This window comes from Stigmatopora argus, chromosome 5 (assembly GCF_051989625.1).
Source record: "Stigmatopora argus isolate UIUO_Sarg chromosome 5, RoL_Sarg_1.0, whole genome shotgun sequence".
NCBI classification, from domain to species: Eukaryota; Metazoa; Chordata; class Actinopteri; order Syngnathiformes; family Syngnathidae; genus Stigmatopora; species Stigmatopora argus.
The window spans coordinates 738,129-757,081 of NC_135391.1; the positions used below are offsets into that span (position 1 = coordinate 738,129).

At 44.8% G+C, this 18,953-nt stretch overlaps 2 protein-coding genes across 4 annotated transcripts in view; both read left to right on the plus strand.

Annotated features, from left to right (window-relative positions):
• Positions 1–5,450: 5,450 nt before the first annotated feature.
• Positions 5,451–14,223, plus strand: egr3 (early growth response 3). 3 transcript variants are annotated; one of them, XR_013300431.1, is made up of 3 exons: positions 5,451–6,316; positions 7,893–9,175; positions 14,145–14,223. XR_013300431.1 is itself a non-coding variant. In XM_077601698.1 (2 exons), the coding sequence occupies exons 1-2, from the start codon at positions 6,163–6,165 to the stop codon at positions 9,014–9,016; spliced, it is 1,278 nt and encodes a 425-aa protein (XP_077457824.1). In that variant the 5' UTR covers positions 5,451–6,162; the 3' UTR covers positions 9,017–9,511. The 3 variants fall into 3 exon arrangements, 1 of the variants encoding a protein (XP_077457824.1); XR_013300430.1 differs by lacking the exon at positions 14,145–14,223 and adding an exon at positions 10,345–12,007; XM_077601698.1 differs by lacking the exon at positions 14,145–14,223 and having other exon boundaries at positions 7,893–9,511.
• bin3 (bridging integrator 3) overlaps positions 14,174–18,953 on the plus strand; it is a 31,146-nt gene continuing 26,366 nt past the window's right edge. The window contains exons 1-2 of the mRNA XM_077601699.1: positions 14,174–14,269; positions 18,706–18,754. Of these exons, the coding sequence (XP_077457825.1) occupies positions 14,262–14,269; positions 18,706–18,754 (57 nt within the window). The 5' untranslated portion in view covers positions 14,174–14,261. The remainder of the gene's footprint in view (positions 14,270–18,705; positions 18,755–18,953) is intronic.

An 18,953-nucleotide genomic window follows, 5' to 3' on the forward strand; every position in this document is an offset into this window, starting at 1 on the left:
GCCCGTCTATTCTTTTTTTTTTTCTTTTGTTTATTCTTTCTTTCGATGGACTTGCGTAAGATTTGGGCGGGCCCACCCGCCAGGGATTTCTCATTAGTTTCCGAAGGCGGCGGACGAGAAAAGGAAAAGGCCCGCTGATACGATACGGCAAGCCGCCGTGGAAAGAGTTGCTTCTAAATCAGTCGGCGGAAACGCGTCAGGGCCCAAAAAAAAAGGGGAAGTCGGGGGAGAAACCGAGACCGCAACGTAACCGGATGCTGCGCTGGAACCCAAAGTGAACTGGAGTGGGTGGGTGGTTTTGGTGTAGCAGATTTAGCATTTACTTTAGCATTTGTTGACAAATTGTCGCGGGAGCGCCGCGCCGGTTAGCGCGTCCACCCCACGGTTTGATTTCCGCTGGGTTTTTCTATTCTCCCATGTGGAGTCGACGTGTTTCCCCCTGGGTTTGCGCGGGTTCTCTCCGACGACTCTGCCTTCCTCCCACGTCCCCAGAAAAACGCGCTAGGCTAATTTCACGCTAAATTGTCCCTAGCTGGTTGGTTAGCGCGTCTGCTACAGCGTTCTGGGGCTTCAATCCCAGCTGGCTCCTGACTTTGTGGAGTTTGCATGTTCTCCTTGGGGCCGTGTGGGTTTTGTCCGGGTACGCCGTACAAAAACATGCACGCTAGGCTAGCTGGTGGAACACTTTAAATCAAGGGTGGTTCAGGGCCACATTAACGTCAACTTGATTTCACGTGGGCCGGACCATTTTAGATATATTTAGATTTTTTTTTTTTTGTATAAATGGATTAAAAGAACTGGATTAAAAGCCCTGAATATTCAGGTTTTTTATAGATCTAAAACAATGTTTATTTTAGCTTTTTTAAATATATTTTTAGATTTAGAACTGGATTTAAAAGCCCTGAATATTCCGTTTTTTATAGATCTAAAACAATGTTTATTTTAGCTTTTTATATATATTTTTAGATTTTACCAAATGTTTTTTGAACTAAAAACAAAGAAAAAATTGATTAAAAAATGACAATTATTGATTAAAAGGGGGAAAATCAGGAAATGTAATATACATCTGTACTCTTCATTTTAATTTGATCCTAAAACAGAAATGATTTACTTTCCCGGGCCACAGAAAATGATGCGGCGGGCCAGATTTGGCCCCCGGGCCGCCACTTTGACACCTGTGCTTTAAATTGTCCCGAACTGTGAGTTGTTGTCTGTACGTACGTACCTTGCGATCGCCCTGGCAACCCATTCGAGGTATCAGTCACCCTGGATAGGTTCCAGAGCTCCTTGCGACCCACGTGAGGATAAACAGAACACAAAATGAACAGTCCCACTGACTTTGAAATGACATTGGCGCAACTCCCAGCAAAAGGCACCATCGATTTTTTCCGTAGCGGACGCGTCCTTGACTTTGAACTGGTTTTGATCTTGGCAAAGTTGGGTAAGAGACCCAGCGAGCCGGTCCACTTTTCCAGCCGGTCGAGAGGAGCCCGCGGACGGCTCGGTAACTAGCGCCCGCCCGCCCGCCGCTCCTCGGGGGACGGCTCGTATCGATAGCCCCGGAGGTGCGCGTTTCCGTCCGCCGCTTTGATGCGGGTGATCGATGGTTGCGCGCTAGCTCCTTGACGCTAGCTCCTTGAATTGACCCCGGTTTGGCGTCGGGGCCTTTGCGGGAGCAGGTAACGTTCCTTTGGTGCTTAAGCCGGCCTGGGTAAACACCCGCGTGGCCTCCCCGTGAACCCTCCCAGATCATTGATCAATTGCTTCCCGGAATTAGCGGCCCGAGCTAGCGCCAAACAAAACAACTCTTTAGCCTTTAGCGAGCGCCTGAGTTTGAGAGAGAGTTTAGAGGTCAGAGGTCAGACGGCGACCCAGTCGTTGCGTGACAAATTTACGGCGGGCTTCCCCGAACGCCTTTTTGATTTTCCTTCCCGTCCTCGTTAGCGCCGACGGGCCGACCGACGACCCTCGAGAATTGGGCCCGTTTAATGTATTCAACGTTAGCTTCATTAAAATAAATGTTTAATCATCCCCGTCGCCTAACCGGGACAAAAGCCATCAAATATGCGCCACGACTGCCGAAGATTTGGTCGGGGAATTGCCAACGCGAAGGCGACGTAAACAGGCTTTATTGTGACGCGCCGAGCGTCGACCCGTCTCCACGGCGACGCGGGATTCCGACGCTGGCCTGCGGGGGAATTCACCCACGTTTCGGCGACGTTAAACGCTCAATAATGTTAAAGTGTCTAAAGGCGACGTTTAAAAATTCACTTCTCGTCGCGAGGGACGGAAATCCGAACGCGCTCTCGTTTGGCACTCGACAACAAGTCGACCGCCAATGACAGCGCTAGATGTCCAAAATGCTAACGGATCTGGTCTGGCTACAACAACAAAAAAACTGGTCTGGCCTACAAGACCAAACTGACAGTGCAAATCAAACTGACTTTGACTGGCAACCCGTAGGTCACAGGTGTCAAAGTGGCGGCCCGGGGGCCGAATCTGGCCCGCCGCATCATTTTGTGTGGCCCGGGAAAGTAAATCATTTCTGTTTTAGGATCAAATTAAAATGAAGAGTATAGATGTATATTACATTTCCTGATTTTCCCCCTTTTAATCAATAATTGTCATTTTTTAATCCATTTTTTCTGTGTTTTTAGTTCAAAAATGATTTTGTAAAATCTAAAAATATATATAAAAAAAGCTAAAATAAACATTGTTTTACATGTATAAAAAACTGAATATTCAGGTCTTTTAATCCAGCTCTAAATCTAAAAATATATTTAAAAAAGCTAAAATAAACATTGTTTTAGATCTATAAAAAACGGAATATTCAGGGCTTTTAATCCTGTTCTTTTAATCCATTTATAAAAAAACTAAATATTATATCTAAAATAGTCCGGCCCACATAAAACCGAGTTGACGTTAATGCGGCCCGCGAACCAACCCGAGTCTGACACCCTTGCCGTAGGTGAAGTGGTTAGCGCATCGGCCTCGCAGCTCTGTGGTCGAGGGCTCGATCCCAGATTCAACCCTTCCTCTATGCGGTTTACATGTTCACCACATCCCTGAGTAGGTTTTCTCCAGGTACTCTTCGTTTTCTTCCCACATCCCCAAAAAACATGTTAGCGAGGCTAACTCTATGCTAACTTGTCCCTAACTGTGATTGGTTTTCCTTTGTTTCCTCGTGCCCTGCGATTGGCTGCCCATCAATTCAGCCTGGAAAAAGACGAGAGCATTTGACTATCCGTGCACCTGCCCTGCTTTTCCGTGAGGTGCTTCCACCCACGGCGACCTGGAAACGGGCTTACGGCGAGCACGCCGAAGCGGACGCCGAGTTTCCAGGCGAAGGATCGGCGGCTCGCGCTCCGCCCCTCCCGACGGAAGTTTGTTCGCCGCGACAAACGCGACCGTGGCGTTCCCTTAAATAGCCACGGGTGGTCCGCCTGAGGAAATGAACCAGCGTCCCCAAATAGACGCTCACTTTCGGGGGAAAGAAAAGCGACAGCTGCCACGACGATCATCAAATCAGATTTTTTGATGTAAATTTTCTTCCGTTTTGAGTCTGATTTTTCCGACCAAGGTGAAAAGTTTTTCTAAATTGAGCCCTTGTGCTGTTTTTGTCTTGCAAACACGGTGACATCAACCATGACCAGTTTGAAAAAGGCTTTTTTTAGTTGTCATCATTTCCTCTGAAGCAATTGTTTCCTCCATTGAAATTGATGATGAAATGAATTGACGACAATTTTAATTCTTCATTTTTTTGGTGTTGACATTTTTAAAACTAAGAGCCTGCAAGCCTCATGTTTTTTTTTTTTTTTTTTTTTTTTTTTTTTAATGATTTAAACAGGGTAGGCAGATAAGAGTATTTTTTTAATTTCTTGTTTAACTAAAAAATAATATACAGTAAATATTCTTTTTTTATGGAACACATTTTTATTATAAAAACAGATAATAGTCTTTTTTTAATTTCTTGTTTAACAAAAAAAGAATATACAGTAAATATTCCTTTTTTATGGTTCACATTTTTATTATAAAAACAAATAGTCGTTTTTTTTAAATTTCTTTTTTGCGGGCCATGAAAACATTCGTGCTGGTCCAGATTTGGCCCCCGCCCCACAAGTTGGAAACTGTAAAACAAAGATGTCAAACTCGGGTTGGTTCGCGTGCCACATTAACGTCAACTTGATTTCATGTGGGCCGGACCATTTTAGATATAATATTTTGATTTTTTTTATATAAATGGATTAAATGAACTGGATTAAAGAGCCTGAATATTCAGTGTTTTATAGATATAAAACAATGTTTATTTTAGCTTTTTTAAATATATTTTTAGATTTTACAAAATGATTTTTGAACTAAAAACACAGAAAAAATGGATTAAGAAATTACAATTATTGATTAATGTTTATTTTAGCTTTTTTTCTTAGTAAGGGAAAATCTCTTAATCGATTTCAAAAGGAAACCAAATTTTTCTTTATGTTCCATATTAAAGTAGAAAACAGAAATATTTTTATAATTTTTTTAGATTTTGCAAGATGATTTTTGACCTAAAAACACAGGAAAAAATGGATGAAAAAATTGTAATTATTGATTTAAAAGGGGGAAAATCAGGAAATGGAATATACATCTATACTCTTCATTTGAATTTGATCCTAAAACAGAAAGTCGGCACTCATGATTGACTTTCCCGGGCCACACAAAATGATGCGGCCGGCCAGATTTGGCCCCCGGGCCGCCACTTTGACACATGTGCTGTAAGACATTTTTAAAAAATGCTATACTAAGACAGTTAAAATATGTTTAGTTTTTGCCGATAACCCCCCAAAATCAAGCAAGCATTTTTCCCCTGCAAAGCCAACGTCAACATCCACTCCGTCCCCTCTCGTGTTGACGTGTCGGGTGTTTTTTTCGAAAGTCGGCTGAAAGAATGTACGGAAAGGAGAAGTTGTTGTGAGTTATTTTTAAACCTGTTGCCTTTCCCACAAGTTAGCAAAGCGAAGCAAAAAAAATCAAAAAAAATGGCGACGAGACGTTTGGTCTACTGCGGATGACTTTTCCACTTCACCCGGAACTTTGTCCATATTGGGCTGCGCGGGGGAGGGGGCGTGGCCGGATGCCTCCTTATATGGGCTGTCATGGCCAGCGCCTCTTGACAAGCCTATCAAGTGAGTGAGTCGCCATTGACGGGGATGGACGTCCAATCCAAGTGGATTTAGACGTCTATTCCAAAAAGTGAACATTATGAGTTGACTAACTTCCAATGTGTATTGCAAATATATATGTATATCCAAAATGTTATGAAAGGGGCATTCACAAACCCTTTATTTTGAACTCTTTTACTCCCATAGACGTCCAATCCACGTGGATTGGTCACTCTCCCAGTCCAATCAGTAATGATTCTGTTCTTCTATACCACACTTTTTTGTGTTAATACGATTTTCTTGTTCCTAATACTTTCCATATTTATGTCATAGATTGTACGTGTTCACACCGCTTTAGCTTTTAATATGTCAACTAAATACCTTTTTATCTTTACTTTTGAAAGAAGCACTACTACATGCCACCCCAGTCATCTCCTATTACTTTTTTTGTGTGTTTTGTTTTCTTTTTTCCTTCCACTTGTAGTTTCCACGGGACTGCCTGACGCGTGGGGAGCCCTGCCTTGTGTGTACGTGTGTCCTTATATGGGCATGTACGTCACGGCAAAGGTTCCATCCCACTATTAATGCCGCCGATACCGCCACACTGAAGTCCCCGAGCCAGCTCCAATAGAGCAAGTATAGTACACCGCCAAGTCAAGCCAAGCCAAGCCAAGCGCGCATATTTATTTCATTTCTTGGATATTTTTTGGGGGGGCGTGCGTGAGTGCGTGTGTGAGTGTATGCGTGTGCGCGTGCGCTCGCAACCCACACTGGAAGCTGAGGCAAAGCCAACGAAAGGCACTCGCTTCTCCCTCCCGAGTCCGAACGCACGACGGAAGGAGGATTCGGGCGGGAGGTGAACAACTTCAAGTCGGGAGCCGGCAGCTAGCTACTTAGCTAGCTAGCTTTCCTTCCTTTTGGTTTCTTTTGGTTCCTTTTGGTTGCTTTTGGTTCCTGGGTTCCTCGGTCGGTCCCTCGCTTCTTTCCTTCTCCGTCCCTGGAGCGACTCTTACTTAATGCTATGACCGGCAAAGTAGCGGAGAAGCTCCCTGTGACCATGAGCAGCTTAATCAACAGCATCCCCGACAGCCTTTACCCAGAAGAGGACGTCCCCACCTCCATGAACATTTTCACCAGTACGGAGTCTATGAACCACTATTCGCAGATGAACGCGGGTGAGAATCATTTTTTTTGTCCTTTTCTTCTCTTTTCTTTCTATTTTTGGAGAGGGTGAAGTCTCTGGTGGTGGTGGGGGGCACCTGTTAGCGCACGCACGCCGCTCTGTCGACGCTCTCCGCCGGCTAAGCATTCCACCGAGCAGGCGCACCTGTGGAGCAAGCGCTTCTTGTTTGTTACTCGTTCGAAATTCGCATTTTCAACGGGAAATATCCTTCAATTCCAATTTAAACGAGGTGCAAATAACTCCCCTCGTTAACATCAACCTCAATTTAAACCCTTAATAAACAAAAAAAAATGATAAAATGCCCCTTTGAAAAAAATGTTGGATTCCACATTGTTTTTTTGTGATTGGGGTTCAAATCAACCTCAATTTAAACCCTTAATAAACCAAAAAAATGATAAATAAAAAAATTGGAATCCACATTTGTTTTTGTTTTTGTGATTTGGGTGGTCGTCGTCTTTTCGAACTATTTGGGCAACTTTTGACGGGGTTAAGCGCTCCGTTTTTTTCTCTAACCGACCGACGCGTCGGCCTGCGTCGGCCCGTTTTCGCTCCTCCGTTTTTAGCGCTCGAACCGCGAGGCCCCGTTTTTGTCATCGCCGACTATTTCTACCGATTCCGTCGCGCAAATTGGCAGGAAATCAATGTGCGCGTTTGCCTGCATTTCCGCGATGCGCATAAAGTGGAAAATGATCACATTGACGCCCACCTGAAATCGCTCTAAACAGACACAACACACACGCGCGCGCACACACACACACACACACACACACACACACACACAGTCGGGCACCGATTTTTAAAAAATCTCACCCGTCCTGACCGCCAATTAAAAAAAGCTGTGAACCCATGCTGAACACGTGTGATGTGTCTTGGATACGTCCTAAAAATAGAAGACAATTACAGAAGGAAAAAAAGATAGAATTAACGAGAGCCGAGTGTGTTGTCTCGTTTCGCAGCCGATAAATTCTTGTTGATCACACACCATTCCTATTAAAATAACCGTTTAAAAAATGAAATGAGGTAACAGTGGTAAAATGGGAAAATGACTAAAACGACATTAGTCCTTTTTAAATGTATGCATTTAAATGGTTAGCCAAATTTCTGTCATTATAAATTGGCATTTAGATGTAAGGATGCATATGTAATTTTTTTGTCTAAAGGGGAAAAGACGTGATATTTTTGGGATCAAATGTGGTGAAAGCCATAAGCCCCCCCCCCTCCGTATTTAATTTTTTTTTGGCATGCAGATGTTTCGTTGAATGCGTCGGGAGGCAAGCACCCCCGTTCCCCGACCCCCCGCCCCCTTTGTAAGCGAGTCAGATGATGTTGAGTTTGGCTGCGCTCCCAACAGAGACAATGACTGGATCCCAAAAACAAAAAAAAAAGACGTGCCATTTATGAGGGCTTGCGGGATCGCGGCGGGCCAGTCGTCAACGCCGCTCTCCCGCCGGGGACGGCTCCCTTCCAGAAAAAAAAAAAACGCCCCCCTCTCCCCGATGCCGACCGTTTGCCATGTCTTCTCCCTTGACCTTTCACCCCTCCCCGCCTTCTGTTTCGCTCTAACCTAGATCACATCATGGACATGGGCATGGGCGGCGAGAAAGGCGGCGGCGGCGGCGAGATCCAGTACGGCTCGGGTTTCCAGTCCAACCGGGGCGGGCAGACGGTCACCTACCTGGGCAAGTTCGCCTTCGACGCCCCGCCCGGTGGTGGCGCTGGCGGCTCGGGCTGGTGCCCCGACAGCAACATCATCAGCCTGGTCAGCGCCGGCATCCTGGGCGTGTCTCCCGGCGGCGGCCAAACGGCGTCCTCGGCGGCGCCCGGCGCGGGAGGCCCCGGCTCGGAGATGGAGCAGGCGTACGGCGCCCCGCTCCCGTCTTACTCGGCCTGCGGCGGCGACCTGTACCAGGAGCAGGTGTCCTTCCACCACAGCCCGGCCGGCGGCGGCGGCGGCGGCGTGGCGTACCCGGCCAACGACTACCACTCGGCGGCGTCCAAGGCCTCGGCGGACGGCGTGGGGGTGGGCGTGGGTGGCCTGTTCTCCATGATCCCCGACTACAACCTCTTCCACCATCACCACCACCACCAGGGCGAGGTGGTGGGCGCCATGGAGCACAAGCCCTTCCAGAGCATGGACCCCATCCGGGTCAACCCGCCGCCCATCACGCCGTTGGAGACCATCCGCGCCTTCAAGGACAAGCAGCAGATGCACCCGGTGGGCGGGCCGATGGCCCCGCCCCCGCACGGCGCCCCGCTGACGCTGAAACCCATCCGTCCGCGCAAGTACCCCAACCGTCCCAGCAAGACGCCGGTCCACGAGCGTCCGCACGCCTGCCCGGCGGAGAACTGCGACCGGCGTTTCTCACGCTCGGACGAGCTGACGCGCCATCTACGCATCCACACGGGCCACAAGCCCTTCCAGTGTCGGATCTGCATGCGCTCGTTCAGCCGTAGCGACCACCTGACCACGCACATCCGCACGCACACGGGCGAGAAGCCCTTCTCCTGCGAGTTCTGCGGACGCAAGTTCGCCCGCAGCGACGAGCGCAAGAGGCACGCCAAGGTGCACCTCAAGCAGAAGGATAAGAAGGCCTCGGACAACAAGGGCCACCACGGAGGGGCGCCGGGGGCCCGCGCCTCTCCGCCGCCGCCGCCACGTTCCTGCGGGGGGCCCGCCTCCGGGCCTTCGTGACGACCCCCGACCCCGCCGGGGGGGGAAAATCCGCGGACGCCGACGACGGGAGCGCCTTTCGGCCTCCCGCCGTTTTTCTACCTTTCCCGACGGAGGAGCCGGACGGACGCCATTTTGGCTCCGAGGACCGATTAAGCGGCGGACTGAAAGGAAGGAAGGGTGAGTGGTCTAAGGGACCGAGGTCAAGACCCAGGTCGAGGCCAGGGCGTTTGTTTTACAAGGCTGTTGAAAAAAAAAAAGTGCAATTGGTTGTGTTTGCGTACCGTCACCGACGACTTCACGGCGGTGGTCTTTTGTTACATGGTGGTGTTCTTTCGTTTTTGTTTTTTTTTTGTATATTAGAATGTTGTTTTCGCCAACGAATGTGCCAAACGTGCGACCTTGTTGTTCTTATTCTCGTGCCTGATTTTTGCCAAACCCGTTGGCTCTAAACTAGCTCCCATTCCACTTGACCAAATGGAAATATCTTTGCGCCATTTCAGGAAAAAAACAAAACAAGCCATTTTTCCTTGCCGTCAAAAAACACCTTGCGATATTGGCCCGCGGAAAATGGCGTCCGTTTAAACTCATGAGCTTCCCTAGACGTCACGTCCGTTCAAAGTGGGCGGGGCGTCGGTTCGGTGTCCGTTAGCCACATTTCGGCTCAAAAATTGGACGACCTCCATCCCCAAAAAAAGCCGTTTGAAGCACTCCAATGCGCACAATATGTAAATATAAAAAGAGCTACACTCATTCAAAGACAACTTTTGGACTAAATCCTGAAAAAAAGCATCAAAATTCTCTTTAAAAAAGGCATTCTAGCATTTTTTGGACATCCCCAAAGTGCTAAATTCTCTGGGACTGCCGCGGAAAGCCAACATTTTGGTTTCTTCGTGACCATTGCGCTAAAAAGAAGCCAAAACTCAAACGGCATCTTCTTTTGAAAGCACTCCACAATCATCTGCCTCTCAAAAGTTGACTTTCACGACTTTCCCGACCAAATTAAGGCCAAAACTCAATCTCCGAATCCCGTGTCGATTTAAAAAAAAAAGCCACGAGACGTCAACGTATCTCCGACCGGACAGATATGGATTTATTAAATGATCACGTTCATATGGCAAGACGGTTTCTCGTTCGATCGGAGGAGGAGTCTTCCTCGTAAAAAAATCTGACGGGTGATGTCATTCTCTTAACAAGAAACGACAAGTTTGCCTGCCCGAGATATTTTGGGGGGGAGTGGAGGGACGGAACGGACAGAGAACGCGGCTCGCACTCTTCTGGCCGGAGGATCGAAAGCAAAAAAAGAGAACGGCTTGCTTTAAAAGTGTTTTTTTTAATATATTTTTTAGTTTGTGTAAATGGCGTCCGATGGCTGGTGAGATTTCCCGGAAGAAAGGTCGTCATGTAGCAGTTCCTGTTGGTGCCATGCAGTAAAGCACAAAGCAATATAGTCAGTCAGTGTGGCTCTCTGATGGGATGACGTCGTCCAGAAATTATTCATGTTAAGTGTCATATCCATGTCCAAAAGTGTCACGTTGGCCCGTCGGTTTGTTTCATTGATGAGACCATATTTTTAAGTATCTATTATCAGCGTCATTGATAGCGATAGCCGTCAATTTCTTTTCAATTGAAATGAAATGCCTGTTTATTGGCAAGTCTCATTTTTAAATGAAATTTGCCACAAAGAAAAAAAAAAGTATCTTTATTCATGCCAAAACTGGTGTTCAATGGGAAACAGTCCATTTTTTTTTAGAACAGATGTGGTTTGTCCAAAACTGTCAATGAGTTCATTCATTGATTTTTTTTAATTGGCATTGTGCAGATTTGTTTTTTTCAAGGGGTGCTTGAGTTGGACACATCAAAAATGCCATTTAAAAGTATAATTTATCTGCTCTAATCAATCAAAGATGTCACATTCATTAGGTGTTGAAATGTTATGATTTATGAATGCTAATTTTTTAAAAATTAGATTTTTTATTTATTTATGGTTCCCTTTTAAAATATTTTTTTTTTTTAATATATACAATTTTTTTTATTATTTTTTTAATTTATGGTGCCCTTTTAAAATACAAATAGAAAATAAATCAGATATTTTCGCTTAACAGGCTAAAAAAAAAGACATTTCAACTTTAGCGAAAGGTCGCTAACAGATTGACAAACATTGCTGCTAGCTTGTTCTGTTGTCATTGATTTATAGAACTGCCATTGACCCATTTTGACTGGGAGGGTTGGCAGCCATCATTTTTTGTCCACCTCTCCCAGTCCGAACAGATTGGACTCCCCTTGCCGTCAATGGCGCTGAAAAAGGATCATTTCAGAACAACCTTTCCACTTCTCAATTTAATGTTTAAGGCCGTCAAAGGCAGTGAATGAGTTGACTTTCAATTTTGGACTTATGTCATAGCTTTTTATAGCCTCTAGTATATATATTTGACCAAAAAAAAAAGAGATGAACTGTTCTTGAATTGACACTTGCTCGGTGAGAATGGATGCGTTTAATTATATAGCGAGTGCGGTGGCGATGGTGGTGGCGGCCTCCTCGCCGTTCGCCGCTCGCCACTCGCCGTTCGCCGTCGCATTGTGTTGAGGAATGCGTTTTTTTTTTCCATGACTAAATGAAGCTATGTAATTACAACCTCACATATTCAATATGTCATTGGTCACATTCTCTTGACTGTGTTTGTCATTCTTTATTTTTTTTCTCTTTTTTTTACTGTGTGTGTGTGTGTGTGTGTGTGTGTTGTTGTAATGAACAGATGGATTCACGCTCTCCTCATTCCCGCCCCCTCACTCCACAGTTTGGCGGTCGCGGGAAAATAATCCTCTGGTGTGAATCCTATAGAATTTTTTTTTGTCGTCGTCGTCGTTGTTAAAGAATATTAAGCAGTCCCTTTCCTGAGAACAATATCATTTATATTTTTTACAAAAAAAAGGAGGCTGGAAGGCGCCTCGTCTTCCTCCTCGGCTCCGCGTTGGAAACTGGCCAGCGTGGGCGGCCATTTTGGTGCCAAACTGGGTGAGTCCGTGTTGGAAACGGGCCAATGCGGGCGGCCATTTTGGTGCCAACCTGGGTCGCCCGTGTTGGAAACGGGCCAACGCGGGCGGCCATTTTGGTGTCAAACTTGGTCATCCGTGTTGGAAACTGGCCAGTGTGGGCGGCCATTTTGGTGCCAAACTTGGTCATCCGTGTTGGAAACGGGTCAACGCGGGCGGCCATTTTGGTGACAAACTGGGTCGCCCGTGTTGGAAACGGTCCAACACGGGTGGCCATTTTGGTGCCAAACTAGTTCGCCCCTTGTTGGAAACTGGCCAGCGTGGGCGGCCATTTTGGTGCCAAACTGGGTCATCCGTGTTGGAAACGGGTCAACGCGGGCGGCCATTTTGGTGCCAAACTGGGTCGCCCGTGTTGGAAACGGGCCAACGCGGGCAGCCATTTTGGTGCCAAACTGGTCGCCCGTGTTGGAAACAGGGCAACGTGGGTGGCCATTTTGGTGCCAAACTTGGTCATCCGTGTTGGAAACAGGCCAACGCGGGCGGCCATTTTGGTGCCAACCTGGGTCGCCCGTGTTGGAAACAGGCCAACACGGGTGCCCATTTTGGTGCCAAACTGGGTCGTAGGGTTGGCCGATCAAAAACAATACGCGATGAAAACTCCAAATGGAAGAAGAAGAAAAAAAGTGACCTCAGTCCGCTCGAGAGCGGAAGGCAGCCGTATGCTAATATTTGTGTTTTAATTGTCCCACTGGGCCGCTGTGTAGATAGTTTGGGCTACTCCAGGGGTGGCTTCAGGGATCTCGTGGCTAGCTAGGGCAGTGTTTCTCAAAATATGCTGAAAAAAAAAAAATAAAACTGAAAGACGGAATACATGTTGCTAGCGTGTATCAATGTCTGACCTTCGCCACATTTGAAGTTGAGAGAAAAGGCTCGCTGGCTTTTTTCCTGGGGGAGGTAAACAAATAGTATAGTCAAGTTTGAGAAACACTGATCTAGGGCGTTTGTTCGCACACGTACTGTTTTTGATTTTTTTTGTTGTGTTGTGTTTCCTTTTTCAAGGCAGTATATCCTCATGTTTGCATGTGCACGGAAATGTTCCCAAGCGCCGCCCGCCTGCCCGCCCCATTTCTGTGGGCGCTCTTCGTTTCTTTATTATGCATGAAAATACAACGGGTGCGTGCGGGAAGAAAGAACGGAATGGCGACCGTTCCGAAGCGGACGGACGGACCATTTCAGACGCACGCTGGGATACATAACTGTTCCGTTCGTTTTTTTTTTATTTTGTTGTTGTTTTTCATGTGGGCTTTTTTTTTAAATTGGAAAAAAAAGGAATAAAAAAAACAAGAGGTCTTGTTTGAAATGTCGTGGATGTCTTTGGAATATTTTCATGTTTTTATTACCTTACAATAAGGTCCTTTTATGACGAGCTGAATATTGAAATGAATTTTACTCTATCCTTGTTTACTTGTCATGCAAATGTTTTGTCATTTCTATGTCAGTACTTGAATAAAGAAAGATACTCCATAGCTAGTGTTTGGTTTCACAAAAGATGTATTTTTGGGGGAACTGAATTCCAAGAAATGACAAGAATTTTTTTAGGTGTTGAGTGAAGTTTTCAGGCCTTTTTTCCAGACCAGCCTTGGAGTTGTTTTGATGGCGTGACCTTAATGACCTTGGATCATCTTGAGAAAGAAGCTCTCCAAAAGTAAATAAGTGACAATTGTTTTGTTTTTTCTTTATGTCCTCCTCTTTTTATAGTTAAAAATGCTGGTTTTTCATTAAGTAAAAAAAAATCTAGGTCCAGAAACTTTATTGACATGTAACATTGACAAACTATTCAGTTATGCACAAAAATATAGCAAAACAATTTAATCTAGTGTTAACATTTTATATTGACTATTTCTAGGAAATTTAAAAAACAACAACTTTAGCCTATTTAAACGTTGAGACTCTTGTTTGCTTCAATTAATTGTGTTGAATCTAGAATTAAAGTAATGATGAAATGTTTTAACTTCATAATATAACTTCCTAACAAATGTACGCATTTAAGCAATACGTTATTTGTTAAACTTGTTTGTCTAGTGCCGTCGAGGGCAGCCAAAGAGGACATTTTATAAAGTTTAATGTTTAAATCGCGATGTTTCTCTCTAAGCAGACTCAAGCGACTAATCCCCCAACTTCCGGTTTCCTGCCCCGGCGTTTGGCCCAAAGGCATGACTTCCTCGAAGGAAAACCCTAACTCTGTGAAACTGGATTAAATATAAACGCCAAAATGAGCTGGTAAGTCACTTTTATTTATTTGAAACAATAACGATTCAGTAGTTTAGTCCAATTCGATCAAGCCTGAAGCGAAAGACTGGTTAGCCGAGCCGGACTTTTGCTATTTCCTGGTAGCTATCAACGAGTTCAAGCTAGTTAGCGCTAGCATTTGTCCAACACCGAAACGCATTTAATATTCTCTCCGATAAATTGGATACTTTCTTTTTGCAACTATTATGTGGGTTTAATGTGTCAAGCGGCGTTGGTTCCTTATTACATTTTGCCAGTTGTGTGGAAAACAAGTTACTTCTGTGAAGTGAGCTAAGCTAACTCGGTCATTTCACGTATACGTACGTAGATCATCCAAGTTCATTTTGGTTCATGTTCTTAGTATAAATCAGTATTTGGAAGTGTAATTTTGGCGTTGTGGGTAGTTTATTTTTCTTACGCTAATTAGTTGAGTGGACAGTAGATTTTTAAGGTGTCCCGTTATCTGTTAACTTTCTGTAGTAGTGCAACAGTTGCTAGCTGCTAACTTACCCAAAGAAAGATTGCATCACCAGAAGTCGTTTTCATGCCTCTATCTGATTTCAATATTGTGCTCTTTCCTATAAATATTTTATACTAATTTAGCTAGGGTGACATTACAGAATAATTTAGGGAAATACATTCGGGAAAAGTTTAATAGGAAGTTAATACATATAAAATAGGAATATGAAGAAATGTCCGGACATGACAAAAATATTGGTTTGTAAACAATAACTTTAAATAAAATATATGCTTTTAAGAGCTCTTTTAAAACGGGTGAGGACGTCATTTGAAAGAAGCTTGCGGCCGGCATGCCATATTCTAACACATTACATTAATCACTGAAAACAGAAGAAACTAAAAGACCATTCAGAGAGAAGTATGTTGCCTAAGCAGCCAAATTCAACGCATCGCTATATTTCTAAACACAGTGACTTTCTGCTCTTGTATCTTAATATTTTGAGCATTTGTGTGGTTGTAATTTTTGGCGACTGGATTTTGAGGAAAGTTTGGCAACTGAACCGACGTGAATGAGGAAACCTATTTGATTGGCCGCTTCCTAGTCTTTGCCAAAAATCGGTCGGAGAGTTCTTCCACGCGTTATTGACTTTGTATGGGAACCCGTCCCGCAATTAGGGAGAAAAAAAACACGCACAAATGCAGAATTGGGCTACACGGGAGCCAAATGAAGTGGCTCGGTCATCTGGTTAGGGATATATTATATACCGTATTTTCTCGCATATTAGCCGCCTCTGCGTATAAGCTGTACCCTTAAAATGGTTGAATTTGACAAACCCCAAATGCCAATAAGACTCTCCCGGTTGGCATAGCATCGCTTTGAGATTTCCCGTACGCGCCCGGCGAAGTGGCTGGGTAACGGAAAGTCAGGGCCTCGAGAAACGGACGAGTTAATGGCTTCCCCGTCGGTTCATTGGATTTACTGTAATCAAATTAGGCAAGAAAAAAAACGACAGGGAAAGTCGCTCGCCATTCGCGAACACGGCTTCCACGAGATCCGCGTTGTCGCCCTCGCGTTTCTGCGCGCGCGGTGACTTTTTCTGACACTCGCCACATTGTCGGCGGCGAGCGGAAGGACCGCCGTGCCGCGGCGTGGCGTCATCGGCTGGGGTCGACCGTCAATGGCTGGCAAGCCGCGGCGGGGCCCGCACGCACGGCCGAGCGCGAGGTCAAGAGCGGGGTGCCGCAGCCCTGAAAAGGGCTCTTTATGGCCCGCATTCCAGCGTGGCCCGCACACTCGCCCCTCTGACGTGACAGCTTTGACTCCGGGGGGGTCGTGGAACGGCGGAACAATCCGGCCCCGCTCCCCCCGCCCCCCGGATCCTCAACCGGCGCTCTGTGCGAGACTGTCGTGCCTTTGTTCGCGCCTACGTGCTTGGGGACGCCGCTGACGCGCCGCTCGCGACGTAAAATGTCGAGTGCGCATTTTCCGCCGCCTGGCCGCACAGGCGTTAAAGGACCCCAGATAACCCCGGCGGTTTTCATCCTTCCGGCAACTCCGCTCGACCGTTTGTGCGCCGTATTTGTCGCTAAAATAATGACAACTGAATGGAGGAGGGTACGGCTTATCTGCGCACAAACTAGACTTGACATGCACAAAACTGCAAAGACGAAACGCCATCACGCAAGACAGTGTGGCCAATACGGTCATTTATTTCAAAATAGAGAAAAGATAAACAGATAACACTAAACAACATTTATTTTGAAGTCTATGAATGAAATTCAAGAATAAAAAACGTACCATTGCTCGCTCAGGGTGCCGCCATCTTACCTAGGGATGACAAACTAGACCGCTATGGAAGCACTTCCTGGTTGTACTGCTCACATGACTTCCTTTATGAATTTGTCTATTGTCTATATTGGAATCCAGCAATTGATTTATACAGTTTTTGTTTTTCAGAAATACCACGTGCGATGATATTTAATCTTGATTTTCCCTTCAAAGTAAAACATTTGTACTCCTTATTGAAACCATGAATATGGAGTATGTGAAAATTGTGAATCAGGGTGCGTCTTAAACGACAGAAATTGTCAAATTCAACCATTTTAAGGCCATTTTAAGGGTACAGCTTATACGCAGAGGCAGCTAATATGCGAGAAAATACGGTATATAATATATCCATAAAATAGTCCCAAATAATGGGTTAACCACAAGACATCAGTTTTTTGAAAAGTATTTCTAAAGCAGGTCAAAGTTTAAAAAGTCCCTCAATTGGCTTCAAGGCAACAGACTAATCAATCAAGTTAATATAAATTACATTGATAACAATCATTTTCCTTGTTGACCAGATGCTGCAATGCCAAAAAAAGAAAGAAAAAGAAAAACAAGGTCATAATTTGTCTTTGTTGCCATTCCGTACTGGGCTAATTGTCCCGTGTTCATTTTTTTTGATTGACTGGATCGGGGAGAGTCGCAGCTCCCGCGCCGCCATTCGGCGTTCCTCCCCGGTTCTCCGTCATCATCATCATCATCCTCATCATCACACCCTCTGTTTTCCATCTCATTAGACCACACACCTTTCTTTGTCGCAGCTGCTGCCTGTCAGACGCAACTGTCCATCACATCGCTTAGATTTCAGCCCATTAGCGCCGTATCAACGACAAGCCGCCAGCTAGCGCTTTGCTAAGGCATTCTCGTCCTCGCTAAAGCGCTCTGATACTTATTCAAGTTCGGCTATTGAAACGGGGGATCAGAGCGCGTGTGTTTTCACTCGGGACCACCGCTCCTCCTTGACTTTTCTTCTAATGGCGCGGAAAAGTTTTTGCCATCGAGTTCATTACAGTAATCCCTCCAATATCGCGGTTAATTTAGACCAAACATGGCCGCTATCATCGAAAAATCGCCAAGTCGGGTCACCCCTATTGTAACTTTTTTTTCTTCAGTGCTGAGTCCTAGTAGCAAGAGTGGCTTCCACTTACAAGTTTCAGTGTGGATTTTCACATTTTTATAAACTTAAAAAAAAATAATAATAATTAATAGCAGAAAAAAATCCCAAAATTGAGTTTTTCATATTTTTTTTTCCCAGAAAAAATGTGAAAAATTCAGTTTTTTCATTCACCCTGTCTCCCCAAAATATGAAAAATTGAGTTTTTCATTTTTTTCCCCTCAGAAAAAAATATGAAAAATTGCTAAATACCCGTACAAAAGTTGTTATACGGCGTACACAATTTACAATGATCAAAGAATGTATAAAATGCCAGAAATCGCATAAGTTGACAGGTATGGTATCTTGATTGTTGTGTTGCTTTGTGGCTATTTAACAAAATACTTAAAACACGATCCATTGGCATTACAGACGCTCCCCTACTTACGAACGAGTTAGGTTCCGAGCGATTGTTCATAAGTTGAATTTGTTTGTAAGTTGCTCAGTGCTATATTTTGTAGTATAATTTATGTTTAAGGCCTATATAAGTATATTGAAGGTTTATATAAGTGCATTTGTATGTTTAAGGCTTGTATAAGTAACACGCATTGGTTTGTACTGTTGTACGAATATTCGTAAGTAGGGGAGCGTCTGTACTTGAAAAAAAATGGATCCGGTCAGAAGTTAAAAGAAGAAAAAAAAGCACCAGCATGTCCCTAATATTTGAGTTAATGGGTTAAATTATAATGGGGAGTGACCTCACTGAACACTTATTTTGCAAAGATGAAATGGCGCGTGCTGTCCATTACTGTCCTTTTGAAGAAAACAGTTTTCTAAAACATATTTTCATTTCCCAGTCTGTGATTGAATTGGACAAATAAGGACTTGTCTAAGAATCCCGCTTCTGCGAGTAAAGGAAGTTGTAAATCCCACTGTAAGCGCGAATTGGGAATTAACAGCTTCCGATTGTTCTCAAATTGTCTTCACCTTTTCCTTTAAGCCTTAAGCACCCCCAACTTGTCTGACTGACAATGTTTGTCTTTTCAGGATCCCCTTCAAGATCGGGCAGCCCAAGAAGCAGATCGTCTCCAAAACCGTACGTTGCCAGAACAAAAGTTCTCTTTTGTCTTCCCCATTGTAAATAATATGGTAGTTTGACCGTCTTTACATCTATGGGCCTAAATTGAATAATAATTTGTTGTCTTTAGCGGCAACTCTATTATCCCACAACTTGAGAACCTGATGCTTTTGAAAGGCAGAAGTTTAAGATGTTGTGGCGGCCAAATGACTTCTAA

Bases quoted from the DNA above. Each gene is read 5' to 3' on its own strand.
- egr3 (XM_077601698.1), top strand. From the start codon at position 6,163: ATGACCGGCAAAGTAGCGGAGAAGCTCCCTGTGACCATGAGCAGCTTA. The intron at 6,317-7,892 runs GTGAGAATCATT...GCTCTAACCTAG, and splicing joins CTATTCGCAGATGAACGCGG to ATCACATCATGGACATGGGC.